Source organism: Heterocephalus glaber, unplaced genomic scaffold (genome assembly GCF_053883595.1).
Source record: "Heterocephalus glaber isolate CG9 unplaced genomic scaffold, H.glaber_assembly_v1.0 deba00000937, whole genome shotgun sequence".
NCBI lineage: Eukaryota > Metazoa > Chordata > Mammalia > Rodentia > Bathyergidae > Heterocephalus > Heterocephalus glaber.
Window position 1 is genome coordinate 13850151 of NW_028258173.1, and position 16707 is coordinate 13866857.

The following is a 16707-nucleotide window of genomic DNA, read 5'->3' on the forward strand; positions in this document are numbered from 1 at the left end:
AGTGATATTGAAAAAGGATGCATTATCCAGTAGGACACCTACAGATTTTGCCCTTAAGTTATATATCAAGGAGTAATCAGAAAGTACAGTGAGTGTTTAAATATTTTTAAAGATATATTGCCATTAATCCCCCTCAAAAGATTCCTTATTTCAAAACACTTATCCCATTTTTCTTGCCACTTTCTGAAGGAGCTCTGGAAGTCTTTTGTGTCTTTTCATGGCTGCCTCAATGTCCTGAATAGGTTCAAAATTTCTACCTTTCATGGTTATTTTGACTCTGGGTAAGACTGAGAAGTTCCATGGTGGCAGATCCAGTGAATAAGGTAAATGAGGACACACCATAGTGTTTGTATAAGATAGAAACTGTCATAACCATTTTGAATTGATTCAGAACACTGTAATAATTTTTATTTAATAAATTGTCACTAATAAATTTTATTTTATTTAAACATTCACCATATTTGATAACCCTGTGTATGATTATCAGCACTAATCTTAAATATATACAGAAACAAACAGAAAACTTTAAAATGCATACACACACATATAGGGCACAAAGCCTGAGCCTTTTACTTGTTCCCAGCTCTCTAAGTTTGAATATCATCTTCTGAAGATAGAAAATTGTTATATTTTTCAATACTTTTCAAGTCAAATTAATACATTTTGTTGCAATGATCTAAGAGATTTTCACTTATTCTGGCTAGAATTGTTTTGTTTTGTTTTACTTAGAAATATCCAAAAAGACAAAACCAACTACTTCTGGTGAATGACAGGACTCCTATTTCTGATGGCTTTATTAGAACATTAGGAAGTTGGGCTAGAGAATGAAAAAGGAGGATTACTCTCATAATATTTCAGAGCTCAATTTAAAGTAAATAATGATTGACTTATAATTCTAGATTCATCTTCAAGTATTCTTAACATAAAAGAGACTTTTCATTTTCTCCAAGTAAACATTTTTCTTAGCTTTGGAAAACTAGACTTGAAGTTAAGCTCTTGCCTTCTTCTCCCAGACTGCCAGAAAATAGGAGTGTTCTTTCACAGGCTGCAAGAGGCAGAGGGAGGGAGAACAGAAGACTTTGGGAAACCGAGCAGGGAGCAGCCTACACTCATCTATATCCATGATTCCATGGTGCACAGAGCATTGCAGGCCTATCAGGTATAGATGGTAATGTTCAAGCATGAATGATAATAGATACCTTGCTCTTTTTGTTTAATAAACAAGATGATTTCTGTATTGATTTAGTGGACTCTCTCTGAAACAGGTACCTTACAGCAGAACCACATAAAAAAGGAGAGAGCTGGAGATTGATGTAAAAGAAGAAAATGTCTAAGAAAAATACCTTACTGTACCTCTTGTTACAAAGGAATTCTAATATTTGAATTATTTGACTTGGCACAGGGAACCCTCAAGTTACGACCAGCCTGACACATGAACACTTGGGTTATGACTAGAATTTTAGTTTCAACTTATAACCAAGGTCTTGAGTTACAACCTGAATGCCAGCCGCTTGTACTTCCAGATGATTTACCCCTAATGAGTTCTGGAAGGAGTATTACAACATCCTTTCCTGTGTGGGGTTGAGAAATGCTGGGCCAATGTCTCTCTAAGGACACTGAGATCTGCCTGTATACAGGAGAGAGATTTGAAGGAAGTGTAGGGGAAGGCTGAGCCTACAGTTGACCAACCTGAGTTACACCCAGCCCTTGGGAACGAATTGAGTTCGTAAGTCAAGGGTCCACTATTTTGTCAGTGGCAACAAAGGTGCTGGCTGTTGTATAAGTCAAGATATAATCCCTTCTGCCATTCAGAGAAGATTTACAGTTGAGGTTATTCAAAGTCACATTAAAGTTCTAAACTTTAATACAAATAAGCATGCATTTAAATTATGTACAGATCCTAAGTTTTCCAAGTAGGTATTTGTATGTATTTTCTTTTTGTAAATTATTATTATGTTTAGAGATGTCACTACAATCCATTTTATCAGGCTATATTTTCTATTGCCGCAGTGAACTGCCAACTTTAAATTCATCATCATTTGTCAATCAATTTTTATACATCTTCATATTTAAAATGTAAGGATATTACACTTTGCATGTTTTAGCAAAGGAAAAAGTCAGGAAAAGATCAAAGTAAATAGAACAGAATTTAGAAATCCTTCTTAAGCCAAAATAGTAATGTCTTCATAAGTTAATATTAATCCTTTAATTATAAATTTCAAAGGTTCAAGTTGTTACTATGACCTTAGCTTTTAATAATTATGCCATATGGAGCTTTTCTTAAATTTGAAAAAGATGCTGAATTGTTGCTCAGAGTCTTTTAATGACTTCAGGCTGGCAGAATTTCAGTATAATCCTTCAGATACCACTTAAATTACAGACCAGGAACCCAAGCTAGTAAATGCTATGTTAAATTCATAATATCCTTTTACTTAGTACATACAGCACATTGTGGACAATGTTTGATGTATTGATATGCTTTTAAATATTGAAATGTTAAATACAGAAGAATTACAGTGGAAAATTTAAAAGGAAAAGACGAATAGATTAGAGTTAATCCAAATAAAAATTTTTCTGTATTAAAGAATTAAAAGCCAAATACCACAAATATTTGCAACAATGATGATAAGGGTTCTATCATTCTAAATTTAAAAGCAATTCATGTAAGTTGATGAGAAAAATATTAGAATCCTGAAAGAAGATAAAATGCCAAAGGACATTAACAAGTAACACACAAAAACTGAAATATGAACAAGAAATCTACCATAAATGTTGAGTTTCTCATTCTCAAAACTTCAAATTAAAAACACTAATTGTTTTTCACAAAAATTCCAAAAATTAAGGAAAACTATTAATAATACTAAGAATGGGTAGGTAAAATAGATACTCTATTGAGTAACATATATATTCTGAAATGCAATTTGATCCAGTAATTCTACAGAGATTTTTAACCTAAGGAAAAAAAATTGAAAATGCTAATAAAATTTATGTATACAGATGCTAATCTCCACATTGAACAATTTCTTAAAAAATCTAAATGTCCCCAAATAAAAGAGTAGCACAATAATTATGCTAAATTCATAACATGTGGTATTCGTGAAAAAATGAAAACTATATTCTCAAAGAATTTCACATGATATTGGAATATTCTTATCATAACTTTGAAAAAAGCAAGATCCAGAACTGTGGAGTATGATTTCCACCAATATAGCTATTTCATATATGTATATATAACATATATATATATATATATATATATGTTAAAGTATTACCAAGGGTTATAGGTTGGTCGTGATGGTAATGGGAGTTTTATACACTTAACTGTTTTCTATAATTTCCAAAATATCTTCTATTTAAAGAAAAGGTATTTTTAAAATAGCTGAACAGTTTTCTGAAATAATGATAAAAATTTAATGGCAAGATTTTAATAAATCTTCTGAAAATTACTATCATCACTTAGTAATGTTCTTTAATTTTTCAAATTCTTATATTTTATGGACTTTACTTCAGTTCTGTTTGAAAAGATTTTAAAGGATAGAAAAAAAGCTTTCACTGTGCAAATGTCAATCATTTACTCTCTTGGAGTCTTTGACCTTGTGGAGGTATTTTATGTTTCTCTTAACTCAAGGCCATTGAAGATATCATCTAGGTCTAAATTGCTGCTGACAGAAACTCAGGTTGGATTTGGACCTAGGAATTTTTTCATAACCTTAACATCATAAGTGCTACTGAAATAATCCAGGCCTGCATGGAATGCTACATTTATATTATTACTCTGGTGGTGGTGTCCTCTTCTCTTTGAACCTCAATTTTACACTCAAAGATAGAAAATTAATTTCTAAACCCATAAAATCGGACTGGATTTTGAATTGCTAGGAAATATTTTAACTTTCAGATATATTTAAATGTGGTAAGACATTAAGCTCTTTATAAGATACAGTGAGAAAAATCAAATTTGCATAATGATACAAGAGATTAGCACCTAACTTACCATTTCATTAGAGTTAATTCAAACTTTCATAGTAAGAATTAAATGTTTATTTGCATAGAAAAATTAGAACTATATTGGAAAAACTTATGATTTGTGCTTAACTTATTAATATAGAGGAAATAACATAAATGAATATTTGAATACAAAGAAGCATCTTGTCCTACCCAATGTATTTATAAATGTTGAAATCATATTTATTTAAGTCAGTAACTATGCACATTCCCAAGCACAGGTGCACTACTGAATTTCTCAGTAGATTCTTTGGCTCACTCACTTAACATTTAGCAAATGCCTATTTTGTGCATGGTACCATCATCATTGAACTTTAGAAACAGTTATGTCACAAAGCATGTTTTTGACTCAGTACAGGTCTCTGGATTTAGAAATGTTAAACTTCTAGTGGTTAAGTGAAAACATTTATCAATTGGAAATACAAATAACTCTTCTTATCAAGAGCCCATCACTTCAAATGCATCACATGGATTTTGAGGTTGGCAAATTCCACCAACTCAATAAAAATCAAATTTCATCCATTACATCCTAACCTACTTAATGCTCTGTGCCATTTTCCCAGACCATCCCTCTTTGCTAACAAGTCCCTGCATTCTAGCTAACCCCCTCAGTGCCTTCTTCTGTGTCGGCTAAAATTACAATGCGCATTTCTGTCTTCTTATATTACTTGTATTCTCAGTTCACTTCAGGACATTCCATTCTTCCAAACTCTTACTGCTCAGCACCCTCCTCTGTCTGCATGATCCTTTACTGATTGTACCTGAGCAGATTCCCTCCTCTCCATTTCTTTTCAGGAGCATGCCACCCATCTGCTCAGCATGAAGATGAGCTGGTTCACTCTTTCTGAAACTCCTCATGGAAGCAGACTATTATAATTCTTTACTAAATATACAGACAATAGATATTTAGTCATGAGGTCAAGTCTTGTCAAGAAACTTCTTGGGCTGGGGATTTAGCTCAGTGGTTCTGTCGCCTGCCTTGAAAGCGCAAGGTCCTGAGTTTGATCCCCAGTACCAAAAAAACCTTCTTTATGTCTTTACAATCCTCTTCTTCCCTTCTTCCTGAGACAGGAAAGTAGGGATGTGGCTAAAACTGGCTGAGAAAGATCCTGAAACATATGTGCAGAACAGTTCCCAAAACCCTGCATGTGGACTTCTCATGAGAACTTGAGCAGGTTTTCAACAGGATGGCCTAGAATTGATGTCAGCCTAAGGAGCAGTGATACAAAAAGGACAGTCCATATTGAATTTTTGCCACTGTGTTCTCTCTTATATGGTAGCTCACTCTCAGGCTTCTTTTCCTACTTTTACTTTGCCCAAACTTGCTCTGCAGAGAACTTTTTCCTACCTTTACCAAAACTTTGGTATCATTTTTGTTTGTCTTCACCAATTCTTTACTCAGGACAAAAAGACCTTCAGAAGGAGGTTTAGAAACCACCTCCAGAAGGGGACTCCAGCACCTCAAAACTGAGTAACATTCCCACATGAAAGGCATATCTCCTATCTCTTGTTTATTTCATATATATTAGCAGTGAGCACCCAACATACACAAAATTTTACAGGCACTAGAAATACAGAAATGAGCAAGACAGATAAGATCTTGATCATGGAGTTTACATTTTTGTTAGTGGGAAGAAACAGAATAAACAAGTGAACATAGCTAAGAGGACTACTGTAGATAGAGAGAGAGGCAAAAAGAACAATGGGATACAGGTGGTGTAAGTAGGACAGATTTTAAATAAAGTGATCAGGGAAGGACCTTGAGTGATGAGTACAGAGTGATAAGAAAGAAGGTGGCCGCAGGAAAACCATGAGGAAGATGATTTTAGGCGAAGACAGGAGACATAAGGGAGCAAGAGAGAGCTTGATACATTCCAAGAACAGACCAAAGTCTCAGACACCTGGACCCTTGTAGCCAAGGGCAAAGGTGGGTCTGTATTGGGGATTTTGCCCGTGCAGTCACCTGTCAGACTGCCACCAGTTATCTACCATTCTCCGACTCAGTAAACTATTCCTTTCCATTAGTCCTCCCTCTTATGCGTTAAAATACTCAAGACATGTTCGGCCTAAAAAAACTCTCCTTAACTCCTGCTGCTCTTCAGAAGAATGACTTCCTATTTTAACATCAGATTTTCCCCAGACAGAGGAGGGTTTGCTCATCTCCACCTCTTTACTTATCTTTTGCAACCATGCTTCTGTCTACACTATCATTTTCAGTGTCCTGTCCAAGATCATCAGTGACTTCTCAACCAGTGACATTTCCTCAACCCTCACCCTTCCTGATTTTCTGTCACATTTTGGGCAATCTTCCTTTCCAAACATTCTTTCCTCTATTTCCATGAGACTATGTTCTCATATTTCTTTTACCTTAATGACCTTTCTTTCCTCCCCAAACTCTCAAATGATGTTATTTCCTTAAGTTATATCTTCACTAATGTTCCTTTTCTCTCCCTTCTTCCCTCTCTTCCCCCACTTAAGTCCTTTCCTCCTGTTCTTTCTCTCTTTTCTTCTTTCCCCCTTTGTTCTTTAACAGCCTCATTCACTCCCAAGGTCTCAGACAATGAGTCTTCTCTGGGTGAACCCTACAGATGTTATTTTTCCAGTCTTGCCTTAGGATATCTAGAGGCATTTCTTCAACAGCAAGGGAACATCACAGTGGCACTTGGAGTTCAACATGGTCTTAAAGGAATTCATCATCTCACTCCCTACATCAGAAACTTCTCCTCTATTTTCAGCTGATTAGGGGTTGAATTTATACATAACAATTTCAGTCAGTGCTGTGCCTGCAATGATTCTCAAGCATGTCTTCTCTGTCTTATTGCCACTAAGGTACCCCACTGTCCCACATGCACCTCTTACATGCCTTCCAGGGCCTCTCACTAGAACTATCCCTTCTACAGTATCTTGCCAACACTGACAGAATCATTTTCCTAATAATAATCTGAATCTTGACATTTCATTTCTCAGAAACTTTCAGTAGTTTCTCAATCTTTTACCTCATGAAGCTGAAATGCTCGTTACAGCTTTGGAGACTTCCAGTGATTGCTATCTTTCAGCCTTATCACTAGCCACTCACCTGCAAATAGTTTAGTTGCTCTTGGTTTTTGGTTTTCCTTGACTTGGAATGCCATCCTCCATATCTATTAGTCAAAATCCTACACATTACTTAGGTCTAATGCAATTAACATTTCTTCTAGTTAATTTTCCATGATTTCCTCAGCAGAAAATAATTGACCCCAATTTCACAATCTGCCTTGCATTATAGTTATCTACAAATGTGTTGATGCATTTTTGACTTGTGGTCACTATTACTTTATAGCCTTTTTGAGGTCAGTGATTACCATACTTTTTTCATTTTTTTCTTTGTATCCCCACAGTGCCTGGGATGATATATTTTTGGGATACAGAAAATCTTGCAGAAATGTTTGCAAAATTACCAGTGATTTTTGAAAAATGATCTGTAACCTAAAAATTAATAGCACATATAAACTTGAAAAAACACATTTTACATTAAAAATAAACATTTGAAATATAAATAAATAATACAAGAAAGTGAAGGGCTAAATTAGATGTTTTTTAAATTTGGATTTGGTGTGTCTATTTTTCTTCAATAAAGATACACTGGCATCTGTCCCATTTAAAAACATTTACTTAGAAATATCTTGAACAGTCAGCAAAGGTACTTGAAGCCAAGGTGAGGTCTGTGTAAGAGATAATAGAAGATAAAATATAATATTGTTTATCTGCCATCAGCAGAGGCTATTTTGTATAAGCGAAGTTCCCTAATTCCAGAAACTTTGTATATTTTAGCATCCAAATTATTATTCCTTACTACTTTGTCAGAATTATCACTAACATCCTTACCTAGGAAAGACATCTCAGCCTGAGGATGTCCTGAATGGCCCCATGCTTGCTCCTGCATTATTTTCAGCAAAGGAGAACTCCATCTGGCTTAGGCAAGCAACCCTGGTGTCACCCTAACTGTCCCCAGTCTCCTTTCATGCCCCACATGTAAATTAAGTCAATCCTGTCAGCTGTACATTCAGAAAACATCCCAATCACTGCCACTGTCCAGGCCCCAGCCTCTACCACCTTCTGTCTGAGTTATGGCAGTAGCCTCTTCCCTGTTCTCTCTGTCCTCTTTGACCTCAATTCAGTGTATTCTACACATGCATCCAGAGAGAGCCCATTCAAGTGTGAGTCAGATCTCATCACTCCTCTACTCAAAACTCACTACACCTTTACATACAGAATATAAGCAAAGCCCTTCCCTTGGCCCATGCAGAGCCCCCTTCCTATTTATTTCTGGGTTCAGGGCCATGCTGCCAAGGGCAAAGTCTGCTAAAATTTGACTTTCAGATGAATTAAGGTATTATTCAGCGAACACCTTAGGACCATTGGCTATGTAAAATCAGTGGAATAATGCTTAGAATAGTGTTGTGTACTCTATGAGCATTCAATATTATTTGAAGATGAAGCAAAGGTAGAAGGAATTTAGTACATTAGATGATTTTTAAATTACTCTTTCCAAGTTTCTTCTTCTCAAGATAAAGGCTGGTATTAAGGAGCTCAAGGAGCAACTTACAGCTATTATGATTAATAGAAATTCACATTTAATACCTAATTAAAATATTTATACTTTTTCAGAATATCAAAAGAAAAATATTTACCTTGATTATACCTTGAATGTAAGTCAACTCAAAATGTGCAAATACTATATTGACATTTTAAGAGTATATAATTCTAAATTAACTTTTCTTATTTCTGCTAAAATAACTGGAAAAATAAGTCATTTATGTTACGTTGGTATGCAAATTATAAAATTTAGAAATGATTACTAGGCAACAAAGGGAAGATCTGAGGCACACGGAAGACACCGAATCACCCCGCTGCAGACAGGCAGGACTACCCACACCCTACCGAGATTCTGAGTCCAACAGAACACATGGAATCAGCCCACTGCAGACAGGCAGGTCTGTGCACGCCCTACCGAGGTCCTGGGTCACACAGAAGACACCCAATAACCCCGCTGCAGACAGGCAGCCACCTGGTTCCACACTACAAAGACACAGAGGACACCAGACCACCAGACCAAGGTACTGAATCCCGCTGCACCCGGCCCAGAGGCAGGGGCTTCTGAGCTGCCGTCCCACTATTCCTGGTCCACAGGAAGGGGCTTCCCGGTCACCATCCTTCCCGCTGCTCCCAGCCCAGAGGAAAGGGCTTTTGGGCCACCTTCTGTCCCGCTGCTCCTGGCCCAGAGGAAGGGACTTCCGGGCCACCATCCCTACTACTACTAATGGTCCAAAAGTAGGGGCTTCTGAGCCGCCATCCCACTGCTCCTGGTCCAGAGGAAGGGGCTTCCTGGCCACCATCCCTACTGCTGCTCCCACCCCCATCCCACCTCTCCCAGCTCAGAGGAGGTAATCTGTGCAGGCACTAACAGCCCCCTGCCCCAGTTGAAATGAGAAAACAAGTAAATAAGTCTCAAAACCAGACTTTCATATCACCTAAAGCAACCCCAACGGGAAATGAGATCGAACACTCTGATACTCAACCACCTGGACCCACTGAACTGGCAACAAAAGGGGATCTGGAAAAAATGAAATCAGAAACAATTTCTCAGATAACAGGAGAAATTTTGCCCCTAGTACAAGGCATGGTTAATAAATCTGGAGAGGAGCTCAGAAACATGATGGAATCCCAACGTAAGAAATAAATGGAATCCATAAAACAGATGCAAATAGATTTCCAGGACATGAAAAACTCCATTGAAAGTCTACACAGCAGAATGAGCCAATGTGAGGACAGAATTTCAGATATAGATGATAGGATTGCAATTAGTGACCAGGAAAAGAAAAACTGCTTCAAAATTATAAGGGAACATGAGAAATCAATCCAGCAACTGTTAGATGATGCAAAGAAGAATAACATAAGACTGATTGGGCTCAATGAAGAAACAGGAGAGAGAGGAGATGACATAAAAAAATCTCTTCACAGAAATAATGGCAGAAAATTTCCCAAGCAGGGGGAAAGAGCTTGACATACAGATAAGTGAGGCATAAAATAGGACTCCAAATAGCTTTGATCAAAAAAAAATCTACACATAGGCATATAATTGTTAAGATTCCAGAAAAACAACAGAAGAACAAAGTTCTCCAAGCGTCAGAGAAAAGAAACAAATCACATACAAAGGAAAGCCCATCAGAATCACAGCAGACTTCTCAACACAAACCATCAAGGCAAGAAGAGTTTGGAGTGACATATTCCAAGCCCTAAAAGAAAACAGCTTCCAACCCAGATTGTTGTACCCTGCAAAACTATCTTTCAAGATTGATGGAGAAATAAGATACTTTCATGACAAAGAGCACCTTAGGAACTTCGTGAATACCAAACCAGCACTCCAAAAAATTTTACACAATATCCTAGGAACAGACATGGAGGATCACAACCCCAGGAAGCAAAGCAGAATGAACCCATCTGGCATGACAAGAAATTAAATGTAAAGGGGGAGAACCCAACAAAAAGAAAAAGTCAAGGCAATGACAAGTTAATACGTTTCAGTTATAACCATCAATGTTAATGGTCTCAATTCACCAATCAAAAGAAATAGACTGGCAGAATGGGGCAAGAAGCAAAATCCAACAATATGCTGCATACAAGAAACACACTTCATTCAAAAGGAAACTCATAGACTCAAAGTTAAAGGGTGGAAAACAATACTCCATGTGACAGGGACCCGAAAAAGAGCAGGAGTAGCTATCCTCTTGGCAGATCAAGTAGATTTCAAATCAACACTGATTAAGAGAGATGAAGAAGGACACTACATCCTTGTAAAGGGAAGAATCCAAGAGGAAGAGACAACAATCATAAATATCTATGCACCAAACACTAGTGCACCCAACTATATAAAACAAATACTAATGGACATGAAAAGTCATATATGCACTAATACAACTGTAGTGAGGGACCTCAACACCCCACTGTCACAAAGAGATAGATCAACTAGACTAAAAATAAGTAATGAAATACTAGAACTCAAGCGAACTCTTCAACAAATGAACTTAACAGATGTTTACAGAGTCTTCCACCCCACAAAATCAGAATACACATTCTTCTCAGCTGCACATGGGTCATTCTCAAAAATAGACCACATACTCATACATAGAACATGTTTAAGTAAATGCAAAGGAGTTGAAGTTATCCCCTGTACATTAGCAGACCATAGTGCAATGAAATTGGAGATCCACAGCAAAAGAAACTAGAAAAATTTCATAAACACGTGGAAATTGAACAACACACTTCTGAATAACCAATGGGTCACAGAGGAAATTAAAGAAGAAATCAGACAGTTCCTTCAGTAAAATGACAATGACAATACAACATATCGGAATCTATGGGACACAATGAAAGCAGTCTTACGAGGGGAACTCATAGCAGTGAATATGCATATTAGGAAAACAGAAGGAGCCCAATTAAACAACCTGATGCTGAACCTCAAGCTTCTAGAAAAAGAAGAACAGGAAAATCCCAAAGCTCATACAAGGGAGGAAATTATAAAGATCAGAGGAGAAATCAATGCAATGGAGACTAAGAAAACGATACAAAAAAATCAATGAAGCCAAGAGTTGATTCTTTGAAAGAATCAACAAAATTGACAAACCTTTAGCCAACCTTGTCAGAAAAAGGAAAGAAAAGGCCCAAATCCATGCAATTAGCAATGAAAAGGGTGAAATGACAACAGACCCAGCAGAAATCCAGAGGATCATCAATACCTACTTCCAGAACCTATATCCCAATAAGATGGACACACAGAAGAAATGGACAGATTCCTAGATACATATGAATTACCAAAGTAGAACGAAAAAGACCTAAAAATTCTGAACAACCCAATATCAACCAATGAAATTGAAAAGGTAATTAAAAACTTATCAACTAAGAAAAGCCCGGGCCCTGATGGCTTCGCTGCTGAATTCTACAAGACATTTAGAGAGGAACTGCTGCCACTACTGTTGAAACTCTTCAGTGAAATTGAAAGGGAAGCAATACTCCCAAATTCATTCCTGGAAGCAAGCATCACCTTGATCCCCAAAGCAGAGAAAGACCCAACTGAAAAAGAGAACTATAGGCCAATCTCACTCATGAACATAGATGCAAAAATCCTTAATAAGATAATGGCAAACAGAATGCAGAAGATCATCAAGAAGATCATTCACCCTGATCAAGTGGGATTCATCCCAGGGATGCAGGGATGGTTCAATATATGAAAATCAATTAATGTAATACACTATATCAATAGAGCCAGGGACAAAAACCATATGATAATCTCCATAGACGCAGAAAAAGCATTTGACAAAATCCAACATGCATTTATGATAAAAACCCTACAAAAAATTGGAATAGATGGTCTCTACCTCAAACTGATAGAAGTCATCTATGAAAAACCAACAACCAATATCATACTAAATGGTCAAAAACTGAAATCCTTCACACTAAAATCAGGAACAAGACAAGGATGTCCACTATCACCACTCTTGTTCAATATAGTTCTGGAAACATTAGCCACGGCAATTAGACAAGAGAAAGAAATAAAAGGAATAAAGATAGGTAATGAAGAAGTCAAATTGTTATTATTTGCAGATGACATGATACTCTATATAGAAGACCCCAAGAACTCCACCAAAAGTCTTCTAGACTTAATAACCAAATTCAGTCAAGTAGCTGCTTACAAGGTCAGCACACAAAAATCAATAGCTTTCCTCTACACCAATGACAGACTCCCTGAGAGAGAAATAGGGCAAATAATTCCTTTCACAATAGCATCCAAAAAACTGAAATACCTAGGAATCATCCTAATGAAAGAAATCAAAGACCTCTTCTCTGAAAACTATGGCACTCTGAAAAGAGAGATTGAAGATGATATCAGAAAATGGACAGACATTCCCTGCTCCTGGGTAGGAAGGATTAATATAGTGAAAATGGCCATACTTCCAAAACTGCTATATAGATTTAATGCAATTCCAATTGAGATCCCAGCAGCATACTTCACAGACCTCGAGAAAATAATCCAAAAATTCATTTGGAACAAGAAGAGAGCCAGAATTGCTAAAGCAATTCTAGGCAACAGAGACATGGAAGGGGGTATCACAATCCCCAACCTGCAACTATACTACAAAGCTACTGTGATAAAAACAGCATGGTATTGCCAAAGAAACAGACTTGAGGACCAGTGGAACAGATTAGAAGATGCAGAAACAATGCCAGACACACTCAGCCATCTCATCTTCGACAAAGGAGCCAAACACCCTCACTGGAGGAAAGAAAGCCTCTTTAATAAATGGTGCTGGAAAAGTTGGGCTTCAGCTTGCCAAAGATTAAAACTAGACCTGTATCTCTCACCATGCACTAAACTAAAATCAAAATGGATTAAAGATCTAAGTATTAAAATAGAAAGTCTGAACCAGTTGGAACAGAGGTTAGGTAGAACCCTTGAAGACATCGGTGTAGGAAAAGATTTTATGAACAAAACCTCAGTTGCCCATGAACTAGCACAAACAATCAACAAATGGGATCTCTTCTTATTAAAAGGCTTCTGCACAGCAAGAGAAACCACCAGCAGTGTGAAGAGACAACCCACAATGTGGGAAAAAATCTTCACCTGCTCTTCCTCAGACAAAGGTCTACTATCTCGAATCTATAAAGAACTTAAAAAGATCAGACCTCCCACATTTAAAGACCCAATCCAAAAATGGGCATCTGAAATGAACAGACATTTCTCAGACAAAGAAGTAGAAATAGCAAATAAATACATGAAAAAATGTTCAACATCACTGGTCATTCGAGAGATGCAAATGAAAACAACACTGAGATTCCACTTCCCTCCAGAAAGAATGGCTGCTATCATGAAATCAACCAATAAGAAATGCTGGCAGGGCTGTGGGGAAAGAGGAACCCTGCTCCACTGCTGGTGGGAGTGCAGACTGGTGCAACCACTGTGGAAATCAGTATGGAGATACCTCAAAGAACTAGGACTGGAAGTCCCATTTGACCCCGCTATTCCAATGCTGGGGACCTTCCCCAAAGAATTAAAAGAATCATACCACAGTGATATATGTGCACCCATGTTCATAGCAGCACAGTTTGTAATAGCTAAAACTTGGAAACAGCCCAAATGCCCATCAACTGGAGACTGGATAAAGAAAATGTGGTTTTTTCATAAAATGGAGTACTACTCAGCCATAACAAATGAGAAATTAGAGACATTTATAGCTAAGTGGATGCACATTTAGGCGATACTCTCAAGTGAAATCAATAGGACATACATGTGTAAATACCAAATAGTTTCTCTGGTGTGAGAAACTGAAAGTGTAAATAAGGACTAAATGTATAATAGGTAATGTGAAATAGGAAGAAAAGGGGCAAAGGGGAAGGAAGTGGGAGGGCTAGGGGAAAAGATAGAAGGGAATTGGATTAATATGAGAAAATGGAAAAATAGGAACAAAATCTTTGTAAATAGGGAGGAATGGAGGGGTTGAAGGGAGGGCTGGGCAAGGGTGAAAAATAAGAACCAAGAGAGATTATGTAAAGGTGCAAATTTCCAATGATGAATGTCATTACATTGTATACCTAAAATGTACCAATGATTAGAATGAATAATCGATAATGTAAAATAGGAAGAAAAGGTCCAAAGGGGTAGGGGTAGTGGGAGGGGCAGGGGAAAGGAAAGAAGGGAAAGGAAAAATGATGAGAAATGGAAAAAATGGAAATAAAGTCTTTGTAAATAGGGAAGGGTGGAGGGCATGAAGGGAGGGCTAGGAATGGAGAAAAAAATAAGAACCAAGATGCATTATGTAAAGGTAAAATTCCCAATGAGAAATGTAATTGTGTTGTATAGCTACAATGTACCAATAAAAGAATTTAATACAAAAAAAAAAAAGAAAAGATCTGGAATGTAGTTTAAACCTAGGAAAAATTATTCCCAAATATTTCTAATAATATAACATCACAATGTGTATTAAGTTACTATGGAATGGCATTTTCCATATAATCTCTTCCACGAAGTCCAGAAAAAAGTGAGAAATTCCCTAGATTATTTTAGTGGTGCTGATATACAAAGCAAGATAACATACTGCTAATTTAAAGAGTTTATAAATGTGAAGAACAATTCCATGTCTACTACCTTTTAGAGATTAAAAATGAGGGGAGTAGATTTTAAACATGAATTGCAATGGTATCAAAAATTCCAATGAGCTATCTCACCTTTTGCAGAGTCATCTCTGTTTCAGCAGCGTGCATCTTTTTCAGCTCTCTTTTCATCTTTTCTGAATCAGTCTTCAGTTTGTTGACAGCAGCCTCATGGTCCCTTGCAGCCCTTTGCTTTTCTTCTTCTCGAAGGAGACCAAGCTCTACCAGCTGCTCTTTCCTCTGGGAGTTCACATTAATGAGCTCCTCCTTCAACTTGTGAACCTGTATCTCCATGTCAGCAATAACCTTGTTTTGAAAAATGGAAAAAAAAGAGCAGAAGATATGAATAGGAAAGCTACAAAAGAATAACTTTAGAAGGGCAATGAAATATGAAAACATGAAATATAAAATATTTCAAATATCCCCTTCTTTCCTTCTCTACCCCACAATGCCCTCCAGCTTTATTTTCTTCATTCCCTCCTGGCTCAGAGGTAATTACCATCTGGAACATTTTACTGTACATCTGTCTCTTTAAACATTTTTAAAAACTTGTTTCTAATATGTATGTAAGTGGAATATTCCATGTATTCTTCTGAACCTTCTTTTTCAAATAATCAATATGTTACATTCTTGAAATCTATCCAGTGCTCTCCATTGCATTTTTGTCTTTAATATTGTCAATCTTTGCTTCCATTTATGTTATGTCTTTCTAATTTCTTCAGGTTTATTTTGTAGTCCTTCTTCTAACTTATTATTTTGGATACTTAACTAATTTATTTTTATCTTCTCCTTTCTGATCTATAAATGTAAGACTTTCAACGTCTACTGTTATATTTCCACCTCTTAGTTCAGATGTTATATTTTCATTACCATTTAGTTCAAGATTTTTTTGACTTCAATCTTTTTGACTTACAAATTATTTAGAATTATGTTTAATTCTCAAGCATATGGAACATATTTGTTCCCTGGGGCTGCTATAACAAAGTACCACAAACTGGGTGGTTTAAAAGAAATTTATGTTTTCCTAATTTTGGGAGCTAGAAATCTAAAAATTGAGGTGATAAGGGAGTTACTATAGTTCATTCTAGTAGCTCTGAAGGGGAAGCTGTTCCATGCTTCTCTCCTAGCTTCGGGTATTTGCTGATAATCTTTGGTGTCCCTTGGTCTGTAGATAATTAGTCTAGTCTCTGCTTCCGTCTTACAAGGATTTATTCTCTCTGGGCATCTATGTCTCTGTATTTTGGTCTTTTTATAAGGATACTGTACACATGGTGATATTGGGTTTAGGAACAAAGAATGTGGTATATCTTCCATTAATCCTTTGATAATTATTGAGATTGATGTCAAGTTATACAGTCAAAATTTTAAAAGTTTTATGTATGATTGCTAAGAAATGTGTATTTAACATTCTCTGCTATTGTTGAAAATATGCCATATTCCACACATGGTTATTGGGTCAAACATGTTATATTGTTGAAATTATTTTTTCACTTGAACTGTTACTTAAACATGTATATTAAT

General features: G+C 36.6%; 1 protein-coding gene across 12 annotated transcripts in view; it reads right to left on the reverse strand.

The window, feature by feature from the left end:
- Positions 1 to 16707, reverse strand: part of Cep112 (centrosomal protein 112) — a 655204-nt gene that overhangs the window by 304352 nt on the left and 334145 nt on the right. For all 12 annotated transcript variants that reach the window (XR_015450293.1, XR_015450294.1, XM_087208582.1 and 9 more), the window contains one exon: positions 15262 to 15492. Coding sequence is in view for 10 of the 12 variants with exons in the window: in XM_087208582.1 (XP_087064708.1) it covers positions 15262 to 15492 (231 nt within the window). In the remaining 2 variants the exon portion in view is untranslated. The remainder of the gene's footprint in view (positions 1 to 15261; positions 15493 to 16707) is intronic.